This window comes from Colius striatus, chromosome 4 (genome assembly GCF_028858725.1).
Source record: "Colius striatus isolate bColStr4 chromosome 4, bColStr4.1.hap1, whole genome shotgun sequence".
NCBI classification, from domain to species: Eukaryota; Metazoa; Chordata; class Aves; order Coliiformes; family Coliidae; genus Colius; species Colius striatus.
In genome coordinates this window covers 32,845,862-32,868,600 of record NC_084762.1, presented here as the reverse complement: position 1 = coordinate 32,868,600, position 22,739 = coordinate 32,845,862, and the positions used below count along the sequence as shown (strand labels likewise).

The following is a 22,739-nucleotide window of genomic DNA, read 5'->3' as shown; positions in this document are numbered from 1 at the left end:
CATTGTTTGCTGTCTTTTTTTCCTTTTTTTTGACCTTGAATTGCAGACGCTGGAAATGAAAAAGGTTATTAAGAGCTACAATAAAATGGCTGCAGTTCTTTTGGAATTTGAACTTATTTATCATAGAGCGTGGTGCAGGTTTGCTGACCAGGCTAGAAATGCTCTGTGTGCTTCTTTACTTGTCAGACACCCACAAACCAAGGTAAATATTATTTATTCTTTGTATTACTGTGGTGTTGTTTAGTATACATATCACTTTAATCATATCATGGATAGATAAGCGTAGCATTCAAAAAAATCTTAATAGAGTTAAAAAATGAACTAATTGGTAGATTTTTTTTCTTTTTTATGGTACAGACTTAATTATGTCTCTTCTTTGTAAGGCTCCTGCCTCATCCAGAGCATAAGAGGCAGTATCCAGCAAATGCATACCTTTTGTTAACCTATTTACATCTTCATAGATATTGTTTCATGTTCTGTTCTCTATGTTAATCAAAATTTTAGTCAAGGAAGGAATTTTTAGTTAGGTCATGGTCTTTTTTTGTAGTGGTCAGCATCACTGTGTTGAGTATATCACAATCATTCATTAATTTGCTTTCAAAACTGCTTACAGAAAACCTTACCATTTTTATTTAACCAGTATTTTCTGCTGTAGTACAGTGAAATTATGGTTGAAAGATGGCATTTTTTTAAGTAACGATTCCATAATGGACAAATGGAACCTAATTTTCAAATTTATTTAGCATCTTAATATCATTTAATGCCACAAAAAGTGTACTGAGATTAACCTTCACAACATTTCTCTCTAGTCTCTAGTCTGCCAACGGAGAAACTGAGATAAAAGGGTAAATTAGCTTCCATGGAGTCTAGCTGCAGAACTTAAACTTAGAAAGTCACAGGAGCCATGTGGTTAGGACATGGTAAAGGAGTCATAGGAGACTGAAATCATTGTAAGATACTGTAAGATACTCTCCTTCCTTGGAGGTCTTCAAGTCCCGCCTGGACATGTTCCTATGCGACCTTATCTAGGTGACCCTGCTTCTGCAGGGGGGTTGGACTAGATGATCTCTAAAGGTCCCTTCCAACCCCTACCGTTCTATGATTCTATGATACTGGTTGATTAATAATGTGGAAAATCCAGATATTTGTAGAGGAGGATGAAGATATATGTAGAAACATAGGTATCCATTTAAAAAATCTCCACTAGTCATCTATAGCTTGTTATATGTACCAAACTAATGCCTTATTTTCTATTTCTCTTTTTTTTTTTACCGCTGTGTTACTACCTGAAGAAATTACTTGTAAACTTGGATCCAATGGTACTAGAAGTACTTTATGAAACAAGATACCTGAAAAAAATGCATTTGGAAGTTCCAGATGTTGTCCTTGGCTTGTGTGCAGATGAAGAACAAATTAAAAGACATAAAATGGAGTGAGTAAACACCTTTTGGATTTGTTTCTCTTCTGCAAATGGAAATCTCAAGCGTTGAGTCTGTTACATATGCTTTTGAATATATTTTTAAAATCTCTGCTGCAATTTAATTGAAATTTAATTGCTTTCCCCTGCATTTCTGCAGTAATATTGATAACATGCTCTTGTTCCTGTCTCCATGAATATCGCATTACTAGAAGACACCTACATGCTTTTGTTTTATTACTGCTACAGCAAATCTGTAAGTTGGGCTCCTAAATACTGCTAAAACATCTACACATTATAAAATAGGGTTTACACTCCAAAATATTACACTTGACATCAAAAGCCTTTTATTTTTATTTTTCTGTTGGAAAAAAAATCTGGAATTGGCCATTTGATTTAGGCACAAGCCAAACATTTGTATAGATAATACATCAGTGAAGTTAAAATTTACACTGTCATGTTGAATAACTTTTCTTGATTTTAAATAATTTCTTTCAGTTTCTTGTAACAGTCCAATTCTCTGCTGAAAGAGTTCTTTTTATTCTCAGGGTTTCTAATTATTAATTATCCAACTCACTAAGTATGGATGATAGGCCTTAAAAAAGTCATCCTTTGTGAGAAATGTTCCTTAAATAGTTTTTAAATAAAGTGGATAAACCAGACAAATTTCAAACTTTCATAAACACAGTTAGCTCCTTCTCTCTTTTTCTACTGTTAAATCTTTTAGTCTTTCACTCTTATAATACAGTATTTCTTATTAATTATATGTGGATTGGCTTAGAACAAACTAACCTCAAGTTTCTAGTGTGCAACACAAACTCTAGGTGCTAGTCCTCTCAAGAGCAACAGCCCCAACTTCTGCCATGCAAGAGAAACAAAAAAGTACAGAAAAAGTTTGCAATAAAAAAGTTATCTGAACTGGTTTAAAAAAGATTTCAGACTGGCTCCCCAGGCAAAAAAAGGAATATTCAGAGACTATAAATTTTTGCTTAAGCAACACTGGAAAACCACTTCTGTGTGTATTGTGAACAGGTTATCTTAGCTTATGGTTTGTAACAATGATGTTAAAGTCATGATTTTAATCTGGCACAGAACACAGTTATTACTTTTTTAAAAGCAATTTTTGTAAGGAACTCATATATCTGACACCTGAGTTGCAGTCGCTTCTAGTTTTTGTTTATGCAGCTTCATTTTGTAGCTCTGCTTTCATGGAAATGTGTTGGTAAGTCTTGATGCAGAATTTGGCCTCTTTGGGCTTTGGTGTCATGAGTGGTTTGGTTCTAGCTTTTCTTATAAGCAGTGGCATTTCATACCGTGTCTTGTGAGATAGGAAGAAAGGAACAAAACTCTCATGTTTTTCATTTCCTGGATTTTTTTACTGTAATTAATTTTCTTTGGAAGAAAGTTTCTCTAAATCAATAATGGTCAATTTACTGGAGGTACTCATTTCTCCACTCTAATTCTGCACTCAGTGGGGAGAAAGACGCATTGTTTGAGCTAGGAAGAGCTGGAAAGAGTTCTTATTTTTAAAACATGTCAGAACTCGCAGATCTTCTTAACTGAAAATCCAAATTTCTGTATGTTTCAAATATCTGAATTAAGCATATTCTTCACATGATAATATTTTGCAGGCTCCAGAATCTATTGAGGGATTACAAAGAGCATTTAAATGGGATTCCTGTGATACTGAAACCACTGATGAAGCCATTCATAGGACGAGTTGAGGATGCCCTTACTCCGGGCCTGATGCAGCTGTCATGGACTTCTTTGAACATCAGTAAATGTATGTAGTAGAAGTGAACTGTTGATGCTTATAGGTGGAACTAGCTAGATATTTTCCTGTCAGTTTTAGGAAGAGTGCTCCATTTATACAAGGGAAAACTGTGCCAGATCCCTCCCTCCTGATTATGTAAGTCAGTCAGGCATGAGTAAGGTGAAAATGGTGTCCTGTATCACCTCACTAGACAGGGGTGCTCAAACCAGGGCTTTTTGACTGCTATTTTTGAACAGCCCTGCTTATATCATTTACCGGGCATATCCTTTTTTTGCCCTGATGATGTTTCCTGTTTTCTACTGTATTTTGTTGATCCTTTTCATTGCAATGTCCTTTAATACAAAAAAAGAGAAGAGCTATTTTGAAGGCTATTGGACTATTTATTATAAAAAGGTTTCGTTTAAAGACTGTAAAGTAAAGTAGGTCCATCGTATTTTGATTCTAGGGAGAGATTTGATGGATTTGTATTTTACAGGATTTGTTTTCATTTTCTTTTTCTTGCTTAGTTATTCAGAATGTTTATAGTACCCTGAGGGAATTGGACTATGTAGTCAGAGAAGCAGCGGATACCCTGGAATGCAGAATTGAAAGAATTCTGGAGGATATGTCGAACACTGCTTTGATAACTTTACCAGAAGATGAACCTATAGATGTGCTATTTTTCCTGGAACAGACAGAAAAGCTTGCTATCTCTACTGCTCAAAAACTATCTCAGTAGGTTTATTTATTGCATAGATTGAAGGCTGTATTTGGGAGGGATTATTAATGTATTACTGTATTAATGTATTATGCACCGAGAGTTTGCTTTTTTAAAATTTGATTTTAACAGAGTTTGAGTCTAAGGCAAAGTGAGAGTCTCAGGATGCAGGGAGAAACTCCCAAATGTCTTGAGTACAGCAGACATAAGATTTCATCCATAGTGTTTAGCATTTCAAATTTTTCTTCTTACTGCATTCTAAACAGTATAAAGAAAAATGAAGATGGATGGCTTGAATTCTCATCTCCATATTAATGGAATGATTCTGTCATGCTCACTTACTAATGGAAGACTTACCATTTTCCTAGTGCTGCGATTTTTTTTGGCCTATGCTTATTTTCCAGGTTATAGCAGAACAGAAGATGTCTATGCTCACTGTGCAAAATGACCTGCTTTAGTAAGGGATTTGGAGTAGATGATCTCTAGACATCTCTTCCAACCCCCACCGTTCTGTGATTATATGTGTCATCATGATAAGCCCTGTTTATGAAGAAAAAACTATTTCACTGTGAGGGTGAGGGAGCCCTGGCACAGGCTGCCCAGAGGGGTTGTGGAGTCTCCTTCCTTGGAGGTCTTCAAGACCCGCCTGGACATGTTCCTGTGTGACCTGATCTAGGTGAACCTGGTTCTGCAGGGGGGTTGGACTAGATGATCTCTAAAGGTCCCTTCCAACCCCTACCATTCTATGATTCTATAACTGAAAAGAACGTTTTTCTATAATTATCATCAATTGCAGCAGAAACAGATATAACAGAGGCTGAAAAATGGGTTTCTTGATAGTCTGCATATCTTAATGTCTTACATTCTCTCTATGCCCAAGCAATAGGAACAAACGGAAAAGTATAAAGGTATTTTCCTGCACATAGAGTTCTTCACAGTGCAGTGGGACTGGGGATGTGTGCCTGAAAACCAGTAAAAAGTATTCCTTATGTTTGATTCCCTGTGGATGATTGTAAGGTTGTTTTTGTAGACAGAGTCAGCAGGTGGAATGCTCTGTGTACGAACTGGTAGATGTTCTTAAGCACAGACTGAAAGCAGATGCTGGGAGAACACTGGAGGTAAGAAGACCTCTACAGTGTGAAAAACTAACTTTTAATAATGTAGTCAGATATTTGATATTTCACTTACATGCTAGATAATATGGTTATTTTACTAAGAATTTCCATTTAACTCTTTAGGAGTCATATGCCTGTACACATCTGGACATGAAACAAAAAACACGTTGCCAAGATTGTGTGTCCTGTAGTTACTATAATCTGATGGGACAGCTTTGTCAGAAGAATACCGACTCTTTGGTTAGATGTGAGTCTGTTTTTTTCAGATATGTTTATTTTTTTATCTAGAATTTTAAATTTGGGTTTTTTTTCCCTAAGCTCATTGTGGTAAAAAAATATAACCTCATTTAAATATTTTATTTATTTAGGTACGAAGGTTTCTTTAGAGTCCTTAAGACATCGATTACGTGTTGTTGACTCTAGATATCAAGTGAACAAGTTTGTAGAGAAACAGAGGGTTCCTTTGTTCAAAGCTGAAATTCAACTGGCTATTCCAAATGTTGTCTTGAGACCAAGTGTTGAAGATATTCAGGTAACAAAAGTACATCCCAGTCATTTATGGTAAGACATTTATAAATGCATTGCTTAAAAGCATAATACATGACTTTAGTCTGGTATAAGAGCTAAAGGAAAGGAAAAAAAAGAGATTAAAAGTCACTTGAGTTCATAGAATCATTGTGTGCTGAGGACATGAAGCCACTGATAGGTTTGTTATGCAGACCAGTAGAAGAAACTGTTCTCCTAAAAGGTCAGTAATTCATATTCCTAATCCTCTATGCAGGGGCAAACATTTCAAGGTGAATTCAGAAATAAATGTGAATGCCATTAATACAGCCTGATTTGACTTCTTGGTCTCCTTAAACTCATTCAGAATATAAAGCAATGTTATCAGTTAAAAATATTATTCATAAATCAGCATTCTGCAGTAGTGATTTGTAAATAAAAATATTACCAACCTGAAATCGCCTGAAACTGCAAACTGTGGAAGAAGTTGAACACATAAGAATTTGGCAAAATTCTTATGCATGTCCTTACGGTCTCCTCTGATGTCTGAAATTATTCACGAAGTGTTGATTGTTTATGGTGTTGATTTGTGGACTTTTCATTTCACAGTGTTCAAATCAATAGTTGGAATTTTTTCTTAAATTGGATTTGCAGCCTTCATGGTGTTATCAGTAAGAAATAAGACCGCAAAACATAATTAAAAAATGATGTAGATACAAGTTATATAATAATTTTTATAGTTGCCCATATAGATTATAAACATCATCACAAATTCAGACAAATGTATTCAAGCATTCTGATGTGACTTTGAAAACTAGTATTGTTAATAATAAATAGCTGTGTTTATAACTAGTTCAAGTGAAACAGTACTATAATTAAGTTCATAAAGCTCTCTTATCTTCCTGTTTGAAAACCACAAAACCAAAAAGGATCATGATAAAGCTCTATGGACTACTTTTTCCCCTTACAAAAGGTGTTTTTGGTGATCCTACTTCATTCTGATTGGAATATTTCCTGTAAAGATAGAGGTATATTTTTTCCATTTTTGGTAATGTTTGGAAGATCTTTTTTTTTTTTTTTTTCTTTTTTTTCTGTCTTACTTGTCATAATCTCTCTGGGTACTCAAGATGAATGCTTTGCTGTTTTCAGAGTGCTGTAAACAAAGCAGTAAATATCATATTATCAATAGCTAAAGATATCCCCCTGTGGAAATTTGCTTACATACATCATAAACAGCAGCAGGTGAGTATTTTATTTTAATTGTTTTAAGATTTTAGCATTTTGGTTAACATTTCTTAGTCTCATAAAATATGTTCTGTATCAATACTTTGTAATCTGGTAGATCTTCCTGTTAAGTGAAAGCCTTGTTTTTAATCTATACACCAAATAATTGAACATAAAAGCAATAACTCATAAGCCTTACAGAATCATAAAATCATAGAATGGTAGGATTGGAAGGGACCTTTAGAGATCATCTAGTTCAACATCCCTGTAGAAGCAGCTTCACCTAGATCAGGTCGCATAGGAACATGTCCAGGCGAGTCTTAAAGACCTCCAAGGAAGGAGACTCCACAACCCCTCTGGGCAGCCTGTGCCACTGCTCCCTCACTCTCACAGTAATATAGGGTTTTTTTTATATTTAAGTGGAACTTCTTGTATTCCAGCTTTATCCCATTACTCCTTGTCTTGTTGCTAGCTACTACAGAAAAAAAAGGATGTCCCAGCCTCCTGACACCTACCATTTAGATATTTATAAATGTTAATAAGGTCTCCTCTCAGTCTCCTCCAGACTAAACAGCCCCAGTTCCTGCAGCCTTTCCTCGTATGAAAGATGTTCTAGTCCCCTGATTGTCTTGGTGGCCCTGCGCTGGACTCTCTCCAGAACTTCCCTGTCTCTCTTGAGCTGAGGAGCCCAGAACTGGACACAGGACTCCAGATGAGGCCTCACCAGGGCAGAGTAGAGGGGGAGCACAACCTCCCTTGACCTACTGACCACGCTCTTCTTGATGTATCCCAGGATGCCATTGGCCTTCTTGGCCACGAGGGCACATGGCTGGCTCATGTTTAGCTTTTTATCAGTCAGGACTCCCAGGTCCCAGGTTATAAAAATAACTTTTAACACCAGAGCTTTTTACATAGTTCTAAAAATCCAAACTAAGAGCAAGGAATCTCCTTGTGGATGCTTTCTCTGTACTAGCTATCTGTGTGTGTATCAAGTATTCCATAATGTAAAAAAAACCCACAACAAAAACTCAAAAAACTACTGGACATATATTTCTTCTTGTTTAATTTATGCCAGATTGAACAAGCTGTTGCTCTAGAACTTGGTGATGAGAGCATACTCACCAGGATGATGGCACTGAAACCTTTAGAAAAGCAGATCATGGAGCATAAGGATGTAAACAGAGTGGTGATTCAACTAAATACAGTCATTTTGTCTCTTAAAAATGAAGCATCGGATCTTCTGAACAGCTTTTCTGATTTTTCAGTCATCTGGAACAAGGTTAAATGGATATTTAATAAAATATGTTGCTATATTGTGAAACTTCTAAATAACCTGTTTGGGTTTACATTAGGAGACTGTGTGCTCAGTAGAAATGATTGATTTCATGGGAGAATCCATATACCCATAACACCTCCTCTATTTACTCTTATGTGACTTGAACTTGTAATTCTTTACCAGTTAAATCATGTAAGGAAGAAGGCAGAAGAGCAAAAGAAAGAATACTGGAGCATAAACAAGATTATACTGTCGTACGTTTGCACATCTTTCTCACAGCGTCTTGCCTGCATAGGTTATAAAAGAGACTGCCTTAGCAGAGTCTATGAGAAATTGTGACCTATAAAACTACTGAATATTAAACTGACTAGTTCTTCGTCAGCAACCACTGCTGAAAGCAGCTTTTCTATTTCTTTACAAAAATGATAAACTAAATCTAGAAAATCTTTCCAGTAATAAGGATTCCAAAACAGAAGAGAATCTGGGCTGATGGAGTTGTCTTCACTAGGAAGTCATAAAAACGGTAAAGCTCTGAGGAGTGTTTCATCAGGAGATATTTCATGAAATCAAACCTTGTGTACATTCTGACTAGTGAAATTCAGCTCTTTGTGGATGGAAAATGACTGGTCTTACTTACCATAAGTGCTTTAGTCAGGATGAGAAACAAGCAGTCAAACCAGGAGTAACCTTATCTTTCTAACTGCTCACTATTTTTAACTTCCCCTTCCTAAATCAACTCACAGGTCACCATATTAGAATCACAGAATCATTATGGTTGGAAAAAACCTTTAAGGTCATTGAGTCCAACCACTAACCTAGCATTGCCAAGCCCATAGAGAACAATTATACGTCAGCCTCCTCTTTTCCAGGCTAAATAACCCCAGCTCCCTCAGCTGCTCCTCATAAGACTTGTACTCTAGACCCTTCACCAGCTTCACTGCCCTTCTTTGAATACATTCTAGCACCTCAGTGTCCCTCTTCTGAGGAGTCCAAAACTGGACATAGGACTCAAGGAGAGGCCTTACCAGCACTGAGTACAGGGGGACAGTCAGTTCCCTGATCCTGCTGGTCACACTATTTCTGATACAAGCCAGGTTGCCATTGGCCTTCTTGACCACCTGGTGACACCGCTGGCTCATGTTCAGCTGGCTGATGATGAATAGCTTTTTCCTCTGGGCAGCTTTCCAGCCATTCTGCCTGGGGTGGTTGTGGCCCAAGTGCAGGACTCACAGCTTCTCAGAGACCTCACAGTGCAGAGTAGATGAATGTCATTGAACTGGGTGAAGATCATTTGCCTGTAATGGAATTAAGAATCTAACCCATAGGTTGTTGTAATACCAATGCTAAATAATAATGACAATAAATATCTTTTATATAGGACCCAGAGGAAAAAGTCAGGGAATTCATAGATACGAAACCAACAATGGCTGAATTCCAAACTCAAATCACATACTTTTCTGTAAGTAATATATCTTTAATAAAGAATTGTTCAGAGAAATTGTAATGAAACTAAAAGGTGAGCACTTGTATTTGTCTTAGCAATTAGAAATGCAAGTCAGAGAACTGCCAAATCACTATGTACTGGAATCAGTGGATATTGCAACCGAGTCATTGAAAATAGCCTTAACTCAGGAATGCCGTTCAAGACAAAGAACATTTGGATTAGCTTTGAATAAAAAGTCTGCCACAGACATGGATGGAATTTATTCATTCATTGAAAATATTAGCAAGAGATTAAGCAGGCCTATCCATGACCTTGACGATGTACGAGGAGCAATGGAAGCACTGAAGGAAATTCGAGAGAATGAGATTAAAATTGACATGACAGTTGGACCTATAGAAGAATCTTATGCTGTGCTTCACAAATACAATCTGATCTTTCAAGATGGAAATACAGAGAGAGTTGATGGCTTGGCTTATGCCTGGAAGAACCTAAACACACAGGTATCATAGCTATATTATTTCTCAAAGCAAATTGTCAGCCTTTTTAATGTTGAAATGCTAGAACAAAAATGTTTTCTTACTTAAAATGGGGTGCTTTTTTCCTGCCTCTTTTATCCCTATTTTTACTCTTTGTCTGCTTGTAGGCACTGCAGGTTGAGGACTTGCTGCTGAAGGTACAGCCAGATATGAAAACTGATTTACTGAGTCGTGTTCAAAAATTCCAGATTGATACTGCAGAATTTTACAAAGATTATGATGAAAAGTAGGTGACCTCTAATCCAATTATGCTTCATTAAAAGTTGTTAAAAAAATATGTATCTAAAGGGCTTCATAAAACAAACACAGCACAACCTCTAAGTATGTATGACAGCTGATAAAAAAAAGCTTATTTTCAGAGTAATATCACATGGGAAGCTACTCTTACTGTCACAGATTCATTCCCATAATTTCAATGCTGGAGTCAGTGAAATTCCAGAAAAGTCATTTATCAGCAGTCCTGGCTGACTGGGGAGGTCTCATCTGTTTGGAAGTCGGCCAATATAACATCCATATATAAGAAGGGATGGAAGGATGATCTGGGAAATTACAGGCCTGCCAACTTGACTTCAGTGCCCAAGAAGCTGTTGGAGCAGATCATCCCAAGTTCTATTATGCAGCACATGCAGGACAACTAAGTGATCAGGCCTGGTCAGCATGGGTGTATGAAGGGCAGGTCCTGTTTAACAAACCTAATCTCCTTCTATGACAGAGTGGCCAACTTGTTAACAAAGGAGAAAGGCTACGGATGTTGTCTACCTTGACTTTAGTAAGTCATTTGATGCTTTCCTACAGTGTTCTTTTAGAGAAATTGGCTGTTCTTGGCTTGGATGGGCATGCACTTTCCTGGGTGAAAAACTGATTAGATGGTGTTTAAGAGATGGTTGGATGTTGCACTTAGGGAAGTTATCTGGTGGTTCATAGGGCTGGGACAAAGGCTGAACTCGATGATCGTAAAGGTCCCTTCCAGATGAAACGATTCTGTGATTCTATGATTTTTGGGAGCATTAGCAAATCTTTAATATTAAGTATATAAGTAATGCCTTGGATGTGAGTGAAGATTCCAGTTCTGGGTTTTTCTAAGTTCACTGAATCTTACCCAGTCTTACTTCTAAGCTTACTTTGTCATTCTTTAATTTAAAAATTAGATTCTTGGACACTTCTACGACAGCAACAAAGAAGGAAAGACAGAATTTGGCTTGCTGTGTTCTGTTACAATTCTAGGACAATACATGCACAGTGTGTGTTTTTGGCAGCAAAGTTCACATCAACAGCTGACCCTGGGCATCACCTATAGTGCATCCATAGCTCATGGATGGTATATACCAGCTTCATGTAGAGCCTCTGTAGGATGGCTTACTGTTGTGAACAGAATTCAGTGCATGTGTAGAGGACAACCTGCTGAAGGGCCTTGGAGAGCAAATGCATCTAGGGCAAGTGCTTTCCCTAATTATTACAAACAATGTAGTCCAAATGGTCACCTGGTGTTTGCCTTCAACTTTGGCTTTACCAGGAGTGAAACTTCTTGAAGGCTCACCAGCAGTGCATTTGAGTAGATGCCTCAAGACTCCACCTATAGACATGAGGTGAATTTGCACCTAAAAGGAATCTGCTAGAGCACTAAGTTGCCAATGCAGATGCAAGCAACGGTCTATCTGCAATTCTGCTTTCAGAGTTGTCCAAAGGAATTTATGGAAAGACTTTGTGGCTGCTACCAGTTGTGGGGACCCTGAAAGCATCTCCCCTCCTGGAAGTTCAGCTGTGTGGGCTAGGGGACAACTTAGAGTTAGTGCATCTGAGAGCTTTTGACTTCCTTTGGGGGTAGAGCACTTCCAGGCAACTCAGCTGGGAGGCCTCAGCAAGGCTGACACCCCTTCATGTTTGGGTTTGCTTTAAAGCTGAGATTTTGCTGCTTGGGCCCCTGACCTGACATCCAGCTCTGTCGCAGCCATGCCTGTCACCAGTCATGGACCCTGCTCAGCTGAACCTGGATCCCAACGCTCAGATTCACATCTCACCCTCCTCTCAGAACAGCCTCGTAACAAATGGAGTGTATCTTACCTTGGTTGCCTTCACTAGACCTGCTCCTGACCCTGACTTGCTGACTCCTCTGCTTGACCTAGCCCTGTGGACTTGTCTAAAGACCTGGACTCTCATTTGAACCTTACCACCATCCACAGGCCTGCCCAGATCTCCTTTATCAAGTAACATGGGACCAGGCCTTGGCTGCCTCTGCTGAACATGTTACTACTTTCATCTCCTGATTCCATTTTCCTTGCCAACCAGCCAGGCTGCACTGCTTTCTCATGCCCGTGTGTATTCTTTTCTAGAAAATCATGGCACAATAGAAGATGACATACAGTTCTCATCTCAGCCAGGAAGTGGCCCAGGCATGAGAGCTGGGGATTACACCCAGTTCTCCATCTGAGATGTACTCATTAGGGCAAAATCATGTTTTTTCTGTTATTTTTCTAAGTGCTTAATTATGGTTCTAGTACCAGCTACTACAGTTTTCATCCCTGCGTTATATGTCTGCTGTCTTTCCTTTTTTAAGAATATAAATTAAAATAATCATAAAAATGTATTTTATGGAGGCAAAGAAATGGAAAATAACAAAGGAAAACATCTGTCAATCTTTTTAGTTGTTTGTAATGTGTATGAGAATTCAGATAAATGTTACTATTAGAAAATAAATTGGAGGACACTGCATATACTTTGCATCTTCTCTTTCAGTGTCTTTTATCAAAAATTCTAGAAAAAATATTAGAAAATATTAAATACTCTTCAGTAAGTCATGTCTGATTTCTGTTACGCTTCTTTGTGAAACCTGTATGATAGATACTTTCACTGAATTTGTTCAGTTTGTTCTGAATTTGTTTTACAGGGGCCCCAGTGAGGAGAATGTTCCTCCCCATGAAGCAAGTGACAGATTACAGATCTTCCAAGCCAAATTTGATGAACTATGGAGGAAGTATATCTCTCTCTCCAGTGGAGAAGAGTTATTTGGTCTTCCTATCACAGGTAGTTTCTCAGGGGATATAGATACCTGGTCCTAGGCAGGTAATTTTTTTCTCTGGGTCCCGCTAAATGCGTTCAGTACTGGATTCATTGTAGAAAAACTCCCAGCAGTACATTATTGTTGTCTTTCCTATGAAAATCAGCCGTGTGAAACTGTCTGTCGGTCTGTACACACATATATATCAGGTGAAAAATACTGCACTGTTCCATGTATCTCAGAGTTAGCTCTCTTGCTTTTTCTGCTCAGAGCTAAGCACATCTCCTGTCTGTATTTCTCCATGTCTGAATTTAGGGAACATATTGCTGAAGTACTCGGATTGTCCCTGCTCCAGATATATAATGAATTCCCTTGGGCTGTGCAGCTGATCTGTAATATCTTTAAGTCTCCTAGTGAGACACACTTCAAGTCTGGAAGACCATGGTGTGAATTAAAGTTACAGCAGAATGTATGATAAGACCTTTAATTTGTGCATGCTAAATTCAGTATATTTTCTTGTCTGAAGACATATGCAATATTCATGATATATTTAACTAGGAACTCCTGAAAATCTGAGAGAAACTAAACAAAACATTTCAGTTAAGGAGATCCATTTGAAATACTTTTATTATGCAACATATTCTATATTTTTATTTTGAAAGCACACTCCCCTTCCTCAAACTTTGCCTCCTACGTAAACAATGAAAACAGAGATGGGGGATATTTTAATCCTTGTATAAAACTATAGTGCATTCCTTTGCATTTCATCTAATTTTTCAACATTATATTCCTCACAGATAGATGCAGCACCTCCCTGATAAGATAACATCTACTCTGACAGATGAATATTTATAAAAAACTCAGCAATCAGTTGCTATGCATCAAAATCTGATGTTCTTATGTAATGGTACTGGAAAAGTTCATTTTATTAGACACCGTCTAAAAGGCCAGAATTCTTATTTCAGACACTTGTTAAATACCAGTTTTAGAAATACACAGATTTTTGTGGTTTTTTGTACACAATCAACATTCATAAATTTCTTCTTTTAAAATTTGAAACAGAATATCCTGAACTGCACAAAATTAAACGCGAACTTTCATTGCTTCAGAAACTTTACAGTCTTTATAATTCAGTTAATGCTAATATTGATGGATACAATGAAATACTTTGGAGTGATTTGAATATTGAAAAAATAAACAGTGAACTACTGGATTTTCAAAACAGGTAAGTCATTATTTGTTGAAATGCATAAAAAATTTATTTCTCACCTCTCTGTGTTAATTATCTTGAGAAAAGTGCCCTGAGGAGCACAAATCTATTGATTTACTTCAAGCTCAACCTTGCTCAATTGCTCACTAGTTGCACACTGTCGTGCAATATGCAGCTAGTGTATGATCTTACTTAGCTCTGTCTGTGAGCTTAGGCATGTTGGGGTACAGCAGCTCAGTAGTTTGTAGCTTATTTCATGAATAAAGGGCATAAACCTATGACAATGGGGTTCTAAGTATAAATAGCCTTCCTAGCTGACCTTCATGTTAGTAAAAATTTTCATGTTACTGTCTGCTTCTGTATATTTATACAGATTGAAATTGCTGATTTGACAAAGTTAGGTAGCCATAGTAAATTTTGAGGGATTGTGTCAGGTTAGAGAGGAAAAATATTTTCCACATTACATGCAAAGTAATACTGGGTGAGACCATGCCTTGCTGAAATCAGTGGAATTTTTCTACTGTTGATAAAGATGCACTTTTATTTTTTCAACAGCCATAGTTGGATCTGCAAGACTTCCCTGACCCATATTGTAATTTCTCTTAGAGTCAGGGGCTCAGGAACCAACAGGATTTTGATTGTTTCCCTTTTGCCATCTTTCTTTGAATTCTTATTGCTGGCTCTGGAGCTTTGACAGAATTGCTGGAAAAGGGGAATTTTGTTACATGCAAGAGTGGACAGTCTATATGCAGGTCTTAAGTATTGTGTGCATCCATTCTTTCAGGGCAGTTATCTGTGCTAGTCTAGGTGTTACTCTTAATAGCAATTACAGGATATACAGGACATATATGAGAACCAAATTGCATGCAAAAGTTGGAAAAAAATGTGCAATATTTTTATCCTGTGCATATCAATTGGAAAAAAGTCCCGAGTTGTCTCTGTTTTCTTTCTTATTTTATTATTTTTGTTCACCTCTTTCACCATTTTATTCACCTCTTTAGTCAATGGTTCTGATCACTTCTTGAGTTCTGTCAAGACAAGTTCATACTCAAATAAAAGAATTTTATTTGAACTCTTCTGCAAAGCCACTGGAACAGCCAGTGTGTGTGACTATACTTCACCACTAGTTCTGATCAGCTTTTTATCTCCAATGTGATCTGAGAGAGACTTCACTTACATTTTGCTATTGTGCAAGATACTGAGATCAAATCCATGTTTTTCATCTCATCTTGAATCTTTGAAAAACATAGGAAAAGTTGCTTGGGCTCAGACTTTTTAGTCATATGGTATTTTGAACATTGTCACCATTTTAGCAGGGTTGCACACACTGAAGGAATGGGGCAGAGATTTTATTTTTCTGGAAAAACTGAGCAAACTGTCTTCTGGTCAGTAAGTTGAAAATTAATGTTTAAAAAATTCTAATAATAAAAATTAATATATGTACAATAGATTTAATATATGTAAAATAGATACTTCTGCATTTGGACAAGTTTTTATATCGTTTCAGTAGTATCATGGAATATACATAATATCTTTTTCTATAGTTAGTTATATTTTACAAAGTGGTAGGACACTCCGTACCTCGTTCTCCTGGAACTCTGAAGGAAGCCATTGCATGATAACAGATCTGGAAGTTACATGCTTCTCTTTTTACTTCATATGTGACTTTTATTTTTCTTCCAAATGTTGAGCTGTATTTGGAGAAAGGTGACCACCAATAAGCAGTAAATATTTTTTGTAATAGAAGTCTAACCCAGTACTAGTTTTCCTTTGGCAGGCTTGCTGGCATTATTGCATCAAGCTATTCTCTTTAGAGGTGGAGAAATTTAAAATAGCGTACAGATGATATCCACAGAAATAACTAAGACGATAAACTGTGTTATGAAAGGAGCAGAAATAGTGAAAACACAATTAGTGTTTTAGCACAATTGTAAATGAAAATAGTTCCTTAATGTAACATTATTTTTTGAAACCCCTTTTAAAAATGGTAATATTAATAACAGCAATATAGAAAACCTAGAATGTGAAAAGAAGAATCACAAAAATAATTGTAGGTAAAAACATTTAAATTAAAAAGACATAAAAATAAGAAATACTTAGAGAAAATGCACGTAGAGAGAACATTATCGAACTTTATAATAACAGCTAGAGAGAAATTTCCCTTTATGATTTACTGTAATATAGTGTCAGGAGAATGTACAGTAAATTCAAGACAAATCTTTAAACCTGAGCAATGTTTTTTTACACAGTATGTAACTCATGGAACTTGCCATTAAAAGATGTAACTAAGACCAAGACAAAGAAAAAATCCATTTATATTAAAAAACTGGCAGCTTTCAAGCTAAGAAATCCCATTTCCAATTGCCAGCCTAGGTCAAAGTTCGTTAGACTATTCCTTGTTGTGCCACAGCATAGAAGGAGCCAGGAACTGCCTCTTAAAGCCTTATCCATATGAAACAGAGTATAATTTTCTGTTCTGCAGTGTTTTTCTCTAGCATATTAAATACTGTCTATTGTTGGATTCAAGACAAAAGGCTACAGAGATTATTGCCGTGCCATGACGGTATGCATATGTTCGTCTACCAGCAAGCAGTGAAGAGTACACATATGCTTCAGCATTGTATAACAAATCTGTCTGATTTTGAGCTGTTAAAAATGGAGAATTTCTTTGAAGGAATTTTTCATTATGGGCTGGTTTTATGCAGCTTTTCATTTCTGCCATTGAGCTATAAGAGAACTGCTGCCTGTCTTTGGTCCATAGCTTTGGCAAATTAAAATTGGTATGGCTTGTTAGGAGCAAGTGGAGCTGTGACAATTCTCAGTACAAGAGTTTCTTAATTTAATTTTTTTTAATTTCATCTTGAACTTGTACATTTAAGAAGATTTTTGTTTAAATAACTTTCATTTAAACTAGTTATAAAATAGAACTCATTTGAAGCAGAAGTATTTTTCTGTTTGCAAGCAGGTCAGCTTTAGTTTAGAATGTATTTTATTTTGCTTGAAAAAATATGTGGTGTTTGACCTTTTTACTCCTTTACAAAATTGGGTGTATTTTCAAATTTTTAATAAAACAATGACACCAGAAAAGCTTAGGTTCAGATGTGGGGTTTACACAGGAAATTAACCTCCTTTAGATCAAACTGGAATAGAAACCAAACCATTGCAGTGTGATTTTTACTGTCTTTAGAAGTGGTGCATACCTGCAGTCTGAAACAATCAGCTATATATTATGTTGCTAGCTTGCAAATGGCTTTTTATTTACAGTCTACTAGTCCACAGGTTGAAAAATGAGAATATATTGTACTATTAAATGGCGGATTGTGATTGTCAAGAATAAAGTATGTTTTTCTTTTTTTTTTGTGCTTTTTAAAAGAATTCGTAAGTTACCAAAAGCACTGAAGGAATGGCAAGCTTTTCAAGACCTAAAGAAAAAAGTTGATGACTTCACAGAGAGCTGTCCTTTGCTTGAAATGATGGCACACAAAGTACGTTCAGCATAATAATTTGGAGATAAGAATCACTTGAAATACTCTATTGAAGACTGTGTTGTATGACTATAAGATGCTTTCCATTATTCTTTTAATAGATAAAAGCAGCTATATTTATGGCAAAAATCCAGTTAGTATTGCTTACAGAAAAGTGAAACAAAAGACTTCATAATGCAATTAGAACTATTAACGCTTTCAATGGAATGGAAATCGAGACTCTTCTGTTTAACAGATGCAGTGCAAAAGTGTGATCTTTCTAGTCCTAAAAGTAATATGATTTCAAAACGTCTTTCCTAATTTTTATGAACTTTTATAGGCAATGATGTCACGACATTGGGAAAGAATTGCCCAAGTCACTGGGCATCACTTCAATGTTGACTCGGAACATTTCTCTTTGAAAAATGTAATGGATGCACCTTTGTTAAAATATAAAGAAGATATTGAGGTACAATTACTTTTCTGTTTGTTTTTAATAAAGAACTTGTGATCTGAGGCTCTGTCGTTTTAAAATCCTATTTCTGGTTAGCTTTGTAACAGTAAAAAAATAACCAAACTTTAGTTGTTGGATGATTTTTAAGAAGGGAGTTTGATGACTATTATTAGCAGTGATAGTTAGTTTATTTCCTTTTTATTATGGAGAAGGATTAAATAGATAGATGTTATTACACTAATCCTTCCATAGAAGGAATTATTTTGATTTAAGAATAATGCGATTCTGTCATGCTTTTGATTTTGTGGCTTCCTATTTATATTTTTTTCCTTCCTTTTAAATGTCTTACCAGAGAGAAAAAAACCCCAATTTATGTACATTATGTTCTCCTTAGAGGAATATAATATATGAGTTTAATTTTACACAGGATATCTGCGTTGGTGCTGTTAAAGAAAAGGATATTGAAGCAAAATTAAAGCATGTCATCACTGAATGGAGTACACATGCTTTCACTTTTGGCCAATTCAAAACTCGAGGAGAACTCCTCCTTAAAGGATCAGATATCTTGGAAAAAATAGCTTTGATGGAAGACAGCCTCATGATATTGGGGTCACTCATGAGCAACAGGTACAGAACTTAGTAAATGCACATATTGTGTACATCTAATCAAACTCAAAAGCAAGCAATCATCTTAGGTTGTTTTTTCCTTTAACTCATCTTCATACAGATATAACGCACCGTTTAAGTCCACTATACAACAGTGGGTTCAGAAGTTGACCAATACTGCAGAGATAATTGAAAACTGGATTACTGTACAAAATCTCTGGATTTACCTAGAAGCTGTGTTTGTTGGTGGAGATATTGCAAAACAACTGCCTCAGGTATGGTGATTCATGATAACAATATGTTAATGGCAACATATTGTACTAAGAGATTTGCTACATCCCAGTTTAATTGCCAAAACCTATAGTGCATATAAGTTTTGTGAGGTGTGCAAGGTGATTCAGAAGAAGCTTTGCCAAACTGGGGTCTGACTGGTTGAACTACTCGGAACTTGGTCAAACCTACAGGAACAGGACTGTTTGTAATTCAGGATCAAATGTTCCTTTCAGCTTGAAATATTAGTGAAGTATAGGATCGTACAGGGCTCAGGACTACTTACTACTTTTGCCATATATGCAAACATCTCTTTATCCTTGTGTACCTGTGTTTATAGACTCTAAGTTATGTAATGATGAACTTGGTACTTGTGAGGACTCAGTATAATGAAGTTCCACAAAGAGATGCTGCAAGGCTTGGGCAGCTACATGTGTGCTAAGCTGTGGGAATTATTTCAGCTTCTTCAAAAGGCAGTTAAGACTTTCCATGGTAGCAGCAGCAAAATGGTTAAGGAATGATCTGACTTCCGGGAGAAGAGAAATACCAGAATAAGTCATCCTCTCTGTTGTGTCTCCTAATGAGTGGCTTTCATGTAGTTCTAACACACCACAGTTTAGTAATGCTGGATCAAATAGTGCTGTAACTTAACAAAAGCATGACTATTAGGAAATTATTAAATGTGAATTTATTTCAGGACCTATCTTTTGTAATTAAAAGCTTACAATTTCCCAAACTAACGCTAATTTTTGTAAGTAAAGCTTTCTTAACTGTTATGTAAGATAACAGTATTTTTTTTCAGTTTATGAGATATGTTTATTGTTAATGCTTATCAGAGAGTCAATAAGCAGGTTTTGCAGATGAACAGATGCTGCAGCACAACTGAGGCATTTGGTAACCAAAAAAAGTCCTGGAAAAAAAGCAGTGACTATCTTTATAGAAGGAGTAGAAGAGACAGATTGGTTAAGGAGTAATGATAGATGAGTGGATTAATTGCAGTTCCTGGATGACTAGTGCAACCATCTGTCTGTAAGTACCTGAAAATTAACAAGGAGATGGGTAAAATTCAGTGTGGGTTCATTAGGAGCAAAATCTGTCAGACAAATCCAATCTGTTTTTATAGTGGGCAACAAGTTTTGTCAATAGGTGAAAACCAGTAGTTGCTATGTATCTTGACAGGCTTTTGACATTGTCTCACATAGTTTATCAGAATATGAATTGTAGGTTGCTAGCGTGTAAAATGCAGGCAGAAAAGTGGAATGTATAAACAGCATTAACCAATAACTAGAATATTTTACCCGGTTTTGGGTGAAGAAACACAGATTGAAATTTGAGAGAGCATAGAGGAGGGTGATATGAATGAGGAACTATCCAGGAAGAATGATGTACAAGACAAGATTAAACAAACTAGGCTTGTTTGGCTTGAAGCAGAAGAAAAACTGAAGTGAAGACATGGTAAGTTTTAAAAAAATAAAGACTACTCTCAACAGGAAGAAAACAATGTATTCTCTGTATCTATTAATGTGATGAGAAGTAATCAGTGTACACATAAGAAAGATTAAGCTTAGATATTAAAGCAGAGTCAACAGTGGCAAAGATTGCCTGGAGAGGCAACAGAGTGGCATGGGTATGATCCTGTTTTGTGTCAGGCAAGTGGCTTTGGATGGTCTTTTGAGATCTCTTCTAGCTCATAGATAATTTATGATCCCATTAACATTTCATTTGTTGAAGGTGTATAAAAAGTATACTGTGTATACTGAAAAATATTTATTCTCCAGCTCCCAGTATTTGAGAATTCATGTCCCTTCACCTACAGTAACTTGCAAGTGCATCAGCTTAAGACACTCTATACTGATTTTGTTTGTCAAGTGCTGCTGCTAACAAGTTACTCTCATAACCTGCATCGAGCAGCCATTACATGACATTGTGTATTGTTGTTAGAGAGACTGTAATTTTTGAGAAGGCTGCTGTTTGAGTTTTCTGGTGTGTGTTGGAATCCTTTTATATCGATTACTTTGGTGCCCAGCATACAGTAAAAGACATTTCCAGAGGCGTCCCATTGGACTCTTTCTCTTGCAATTTGAACTCTGGTTATTATAAGCACTGATCATTATAAGCATGCCTATAATATTCATACATATTCAGCAATAGTCCTGCAAAGAAGACTTGAACAGTAAGGGAAACATTAAACTGTTACCTTGACTCATGGGGTTATTTAATTTTTAGAATGTGACAAATATAAGGATGAGCTAATGTGTTTTTCATGTACTCCAGGAATCTAGAAGATTTCAGAACATTGATAAATCATGGCAGAGAATTATGCAGAGAGCCCATGAAACATCAAACATTGTGCAATGCTGTGTTGGAGATGAGACTTTGGCACAGCTATTACCACATCTGCTGGAACAATTGGAAATCTGTCAGAAATCACTGACTGGGTATTTGGAAAAAAAACGGTTAATATTTCCTAGATTTTTTTTTGTATCTGACCCCACCCTTCTGGAAATCCTTGGTCAAGCATCTGACTCCCACACTATTCAGGTACAAGTAATAAAGCAATAATGTTCTTATGGTCAATATTACTAAGGGAGGACCATGGAGAATTTTGTTATTTGGTTGGGAGAATTTCTTTCACTTATGGAAAGATTTATAGACTCTTCCAATGTGGGATTTAAAGGCAAAGTAAGAATGCCATATCACATCTGTTTATGGAACTTTTTTCCCTGATTTTATTGTAGGCACATTTATTAAGTTTGTTTGACAATGTGAACCGAGTGGGATTCAGTGAAAAAAACTACGACCAGATTTTATTATTTGAATCTCAAGAAGGAGAACAGGTCAATATTATTGAACCAGTTTTAGCTCAGGTAATGGAAGTGTATATTGCAGTTTTCATGGATTGATTTAAAGTAGATTTATGTTTTAGAGACCAACAATATTGCATTGTTCTCTTATTTGACTGAGTGAAAATATTCCGATGTAAACAGAAAGAGCAAAGGCCAGAAAGGAGAGGACATTTGTGTCATTCTGTAATTATTATTTTACCTGTTTTCTTCAGCAGTACTGAAGTGATGTGCCAAACCCATCACGTATCTCTAGAGGGACAGAGGAGCAGAAGGAGGAGAGGAATCTTTTTAAAGATTAGAGAATAACAAAGAGAGAAAGGGGAATAGGAAGGGCTGGGGGGGAAAAAAAAAGAAAAAAGACTGAGTAGGGCCTTTTCTCCTTGTGAATTATTCATCAACTAGTTCTTTAAAAGTACTTTCTTCTTTATTTCAGGGCAATGTGGAATTCTGGTTAGGTCAGCTGCTGAATGGGATTAGGAAAACAATCCACACCATCGTTAGACAGGCATCAATGGCCATTAACGATTCAGGATTTAAACTGTATGACTTTCAGGCAATGTTTCCTGCCCAAATAGGACTTCTGGGAATTCAAATGATCTGGACCAGAGATGCAGAGAATGCTCTGAACAGTACCAAAACAGACAAAAAGGTAGTATTTAATGAATCTTTGGGGATTAATTAGAAACATTGTTTGGAACAGTGCATAATGTGAAAAGTTAAAAGTAATGTGTAGGAAAAAGCACAAAATACTAGATAAGTAACCAGAATAACAAATAAACTAATAGGAAAACAGAATAATAAAAAGTGTCTTGACAGATCACACTTCCTCAGTGTACTACAAAATGTGCTTTAGAATTATTTCTAATCCTGAGATTTTCTCAATGTATTGTACCATTAGTGCAGTCAT

The 22,739-nt window shown here is 36.4% G+C and overlaps 1 protein-coding gene across 1 annotated transcript in view; it reads left to right on the top strand.

Annotated features, from left to right (window-relative positions):
* The window catches only part of LOC104559641 (dynein axonemal heavy chain 5), a 163,405-nt gene that overhangs the window by 25,667 nt on the left and 114,999 nt on the right, over positions 1–22,739 (top strand). Inside the window, exons 18-38 of the mRNA XM_061994521.1 lie at positions 47–202; positions 1,293–1,432; positions 3,049–3,200; positions 3,698–3,905; positions 4,919–5,006; positions 5,127–5,250; positions 5,372–5,535; positions 6,657–6,749; positions 7,807–8,010; positions 9,386–9,466; positions 9,547–9,951; positions 10,095–10,213; positions 12,872–13,008; positions 14,045–14,207; positions 17,566–17,677; positions 17,997–18,125; positions 18,538–18,737; positions 18,838–18,991; positions 21,261–21,527; positions 21,725–21,853; positions 22,266–22,481. Of these exons, the coding sequence (XP_061850505.1) occupies positions 47–202; positions 1,293–1,432; positions 3,049–3,200; positions 3,698–3,905; positions 4,919–5,006; positions 5,127–5,250; positions 5,372–5,535; positions 6,657–6,749; positions 7,807–8,010; positions 9,386–9,466; positions 9,547–9,951; positions 10,095–10,213; positions 12,872–13,008; positions 14,045–14,207; positions 17,566–17,677; positions 17,997–18,125; positions 18,538–18,737; positions 18,838–18,991; positions 21,261–21,527; positions 21,725–21,853; positions 22,266–22,481 (3,441 nt within the window). The remainder of the gene's footprint in view (positions 1–46; positions 203–1,292; positions 1,433–3,048; positions 3,201–3,697; positions 3,906–4,918; positions 5,007–5,126; positions 5,251–5,371; positions 5,536–6,656; positions 6,750–7,806; positions 8,011–9,385; positions 9,467–9,546; positions 9,952–10,094; positions 10,214–12,871; positions 13,009–14,044; positions 14,208–17,565; positions 17,678–17,996; positions 18,126–18,537; positions 18,738–18,837; positions 18,992–21,260; positions 21,528–21,724; positions 21,854–22,265; positions 22,482–22,739) is intronic.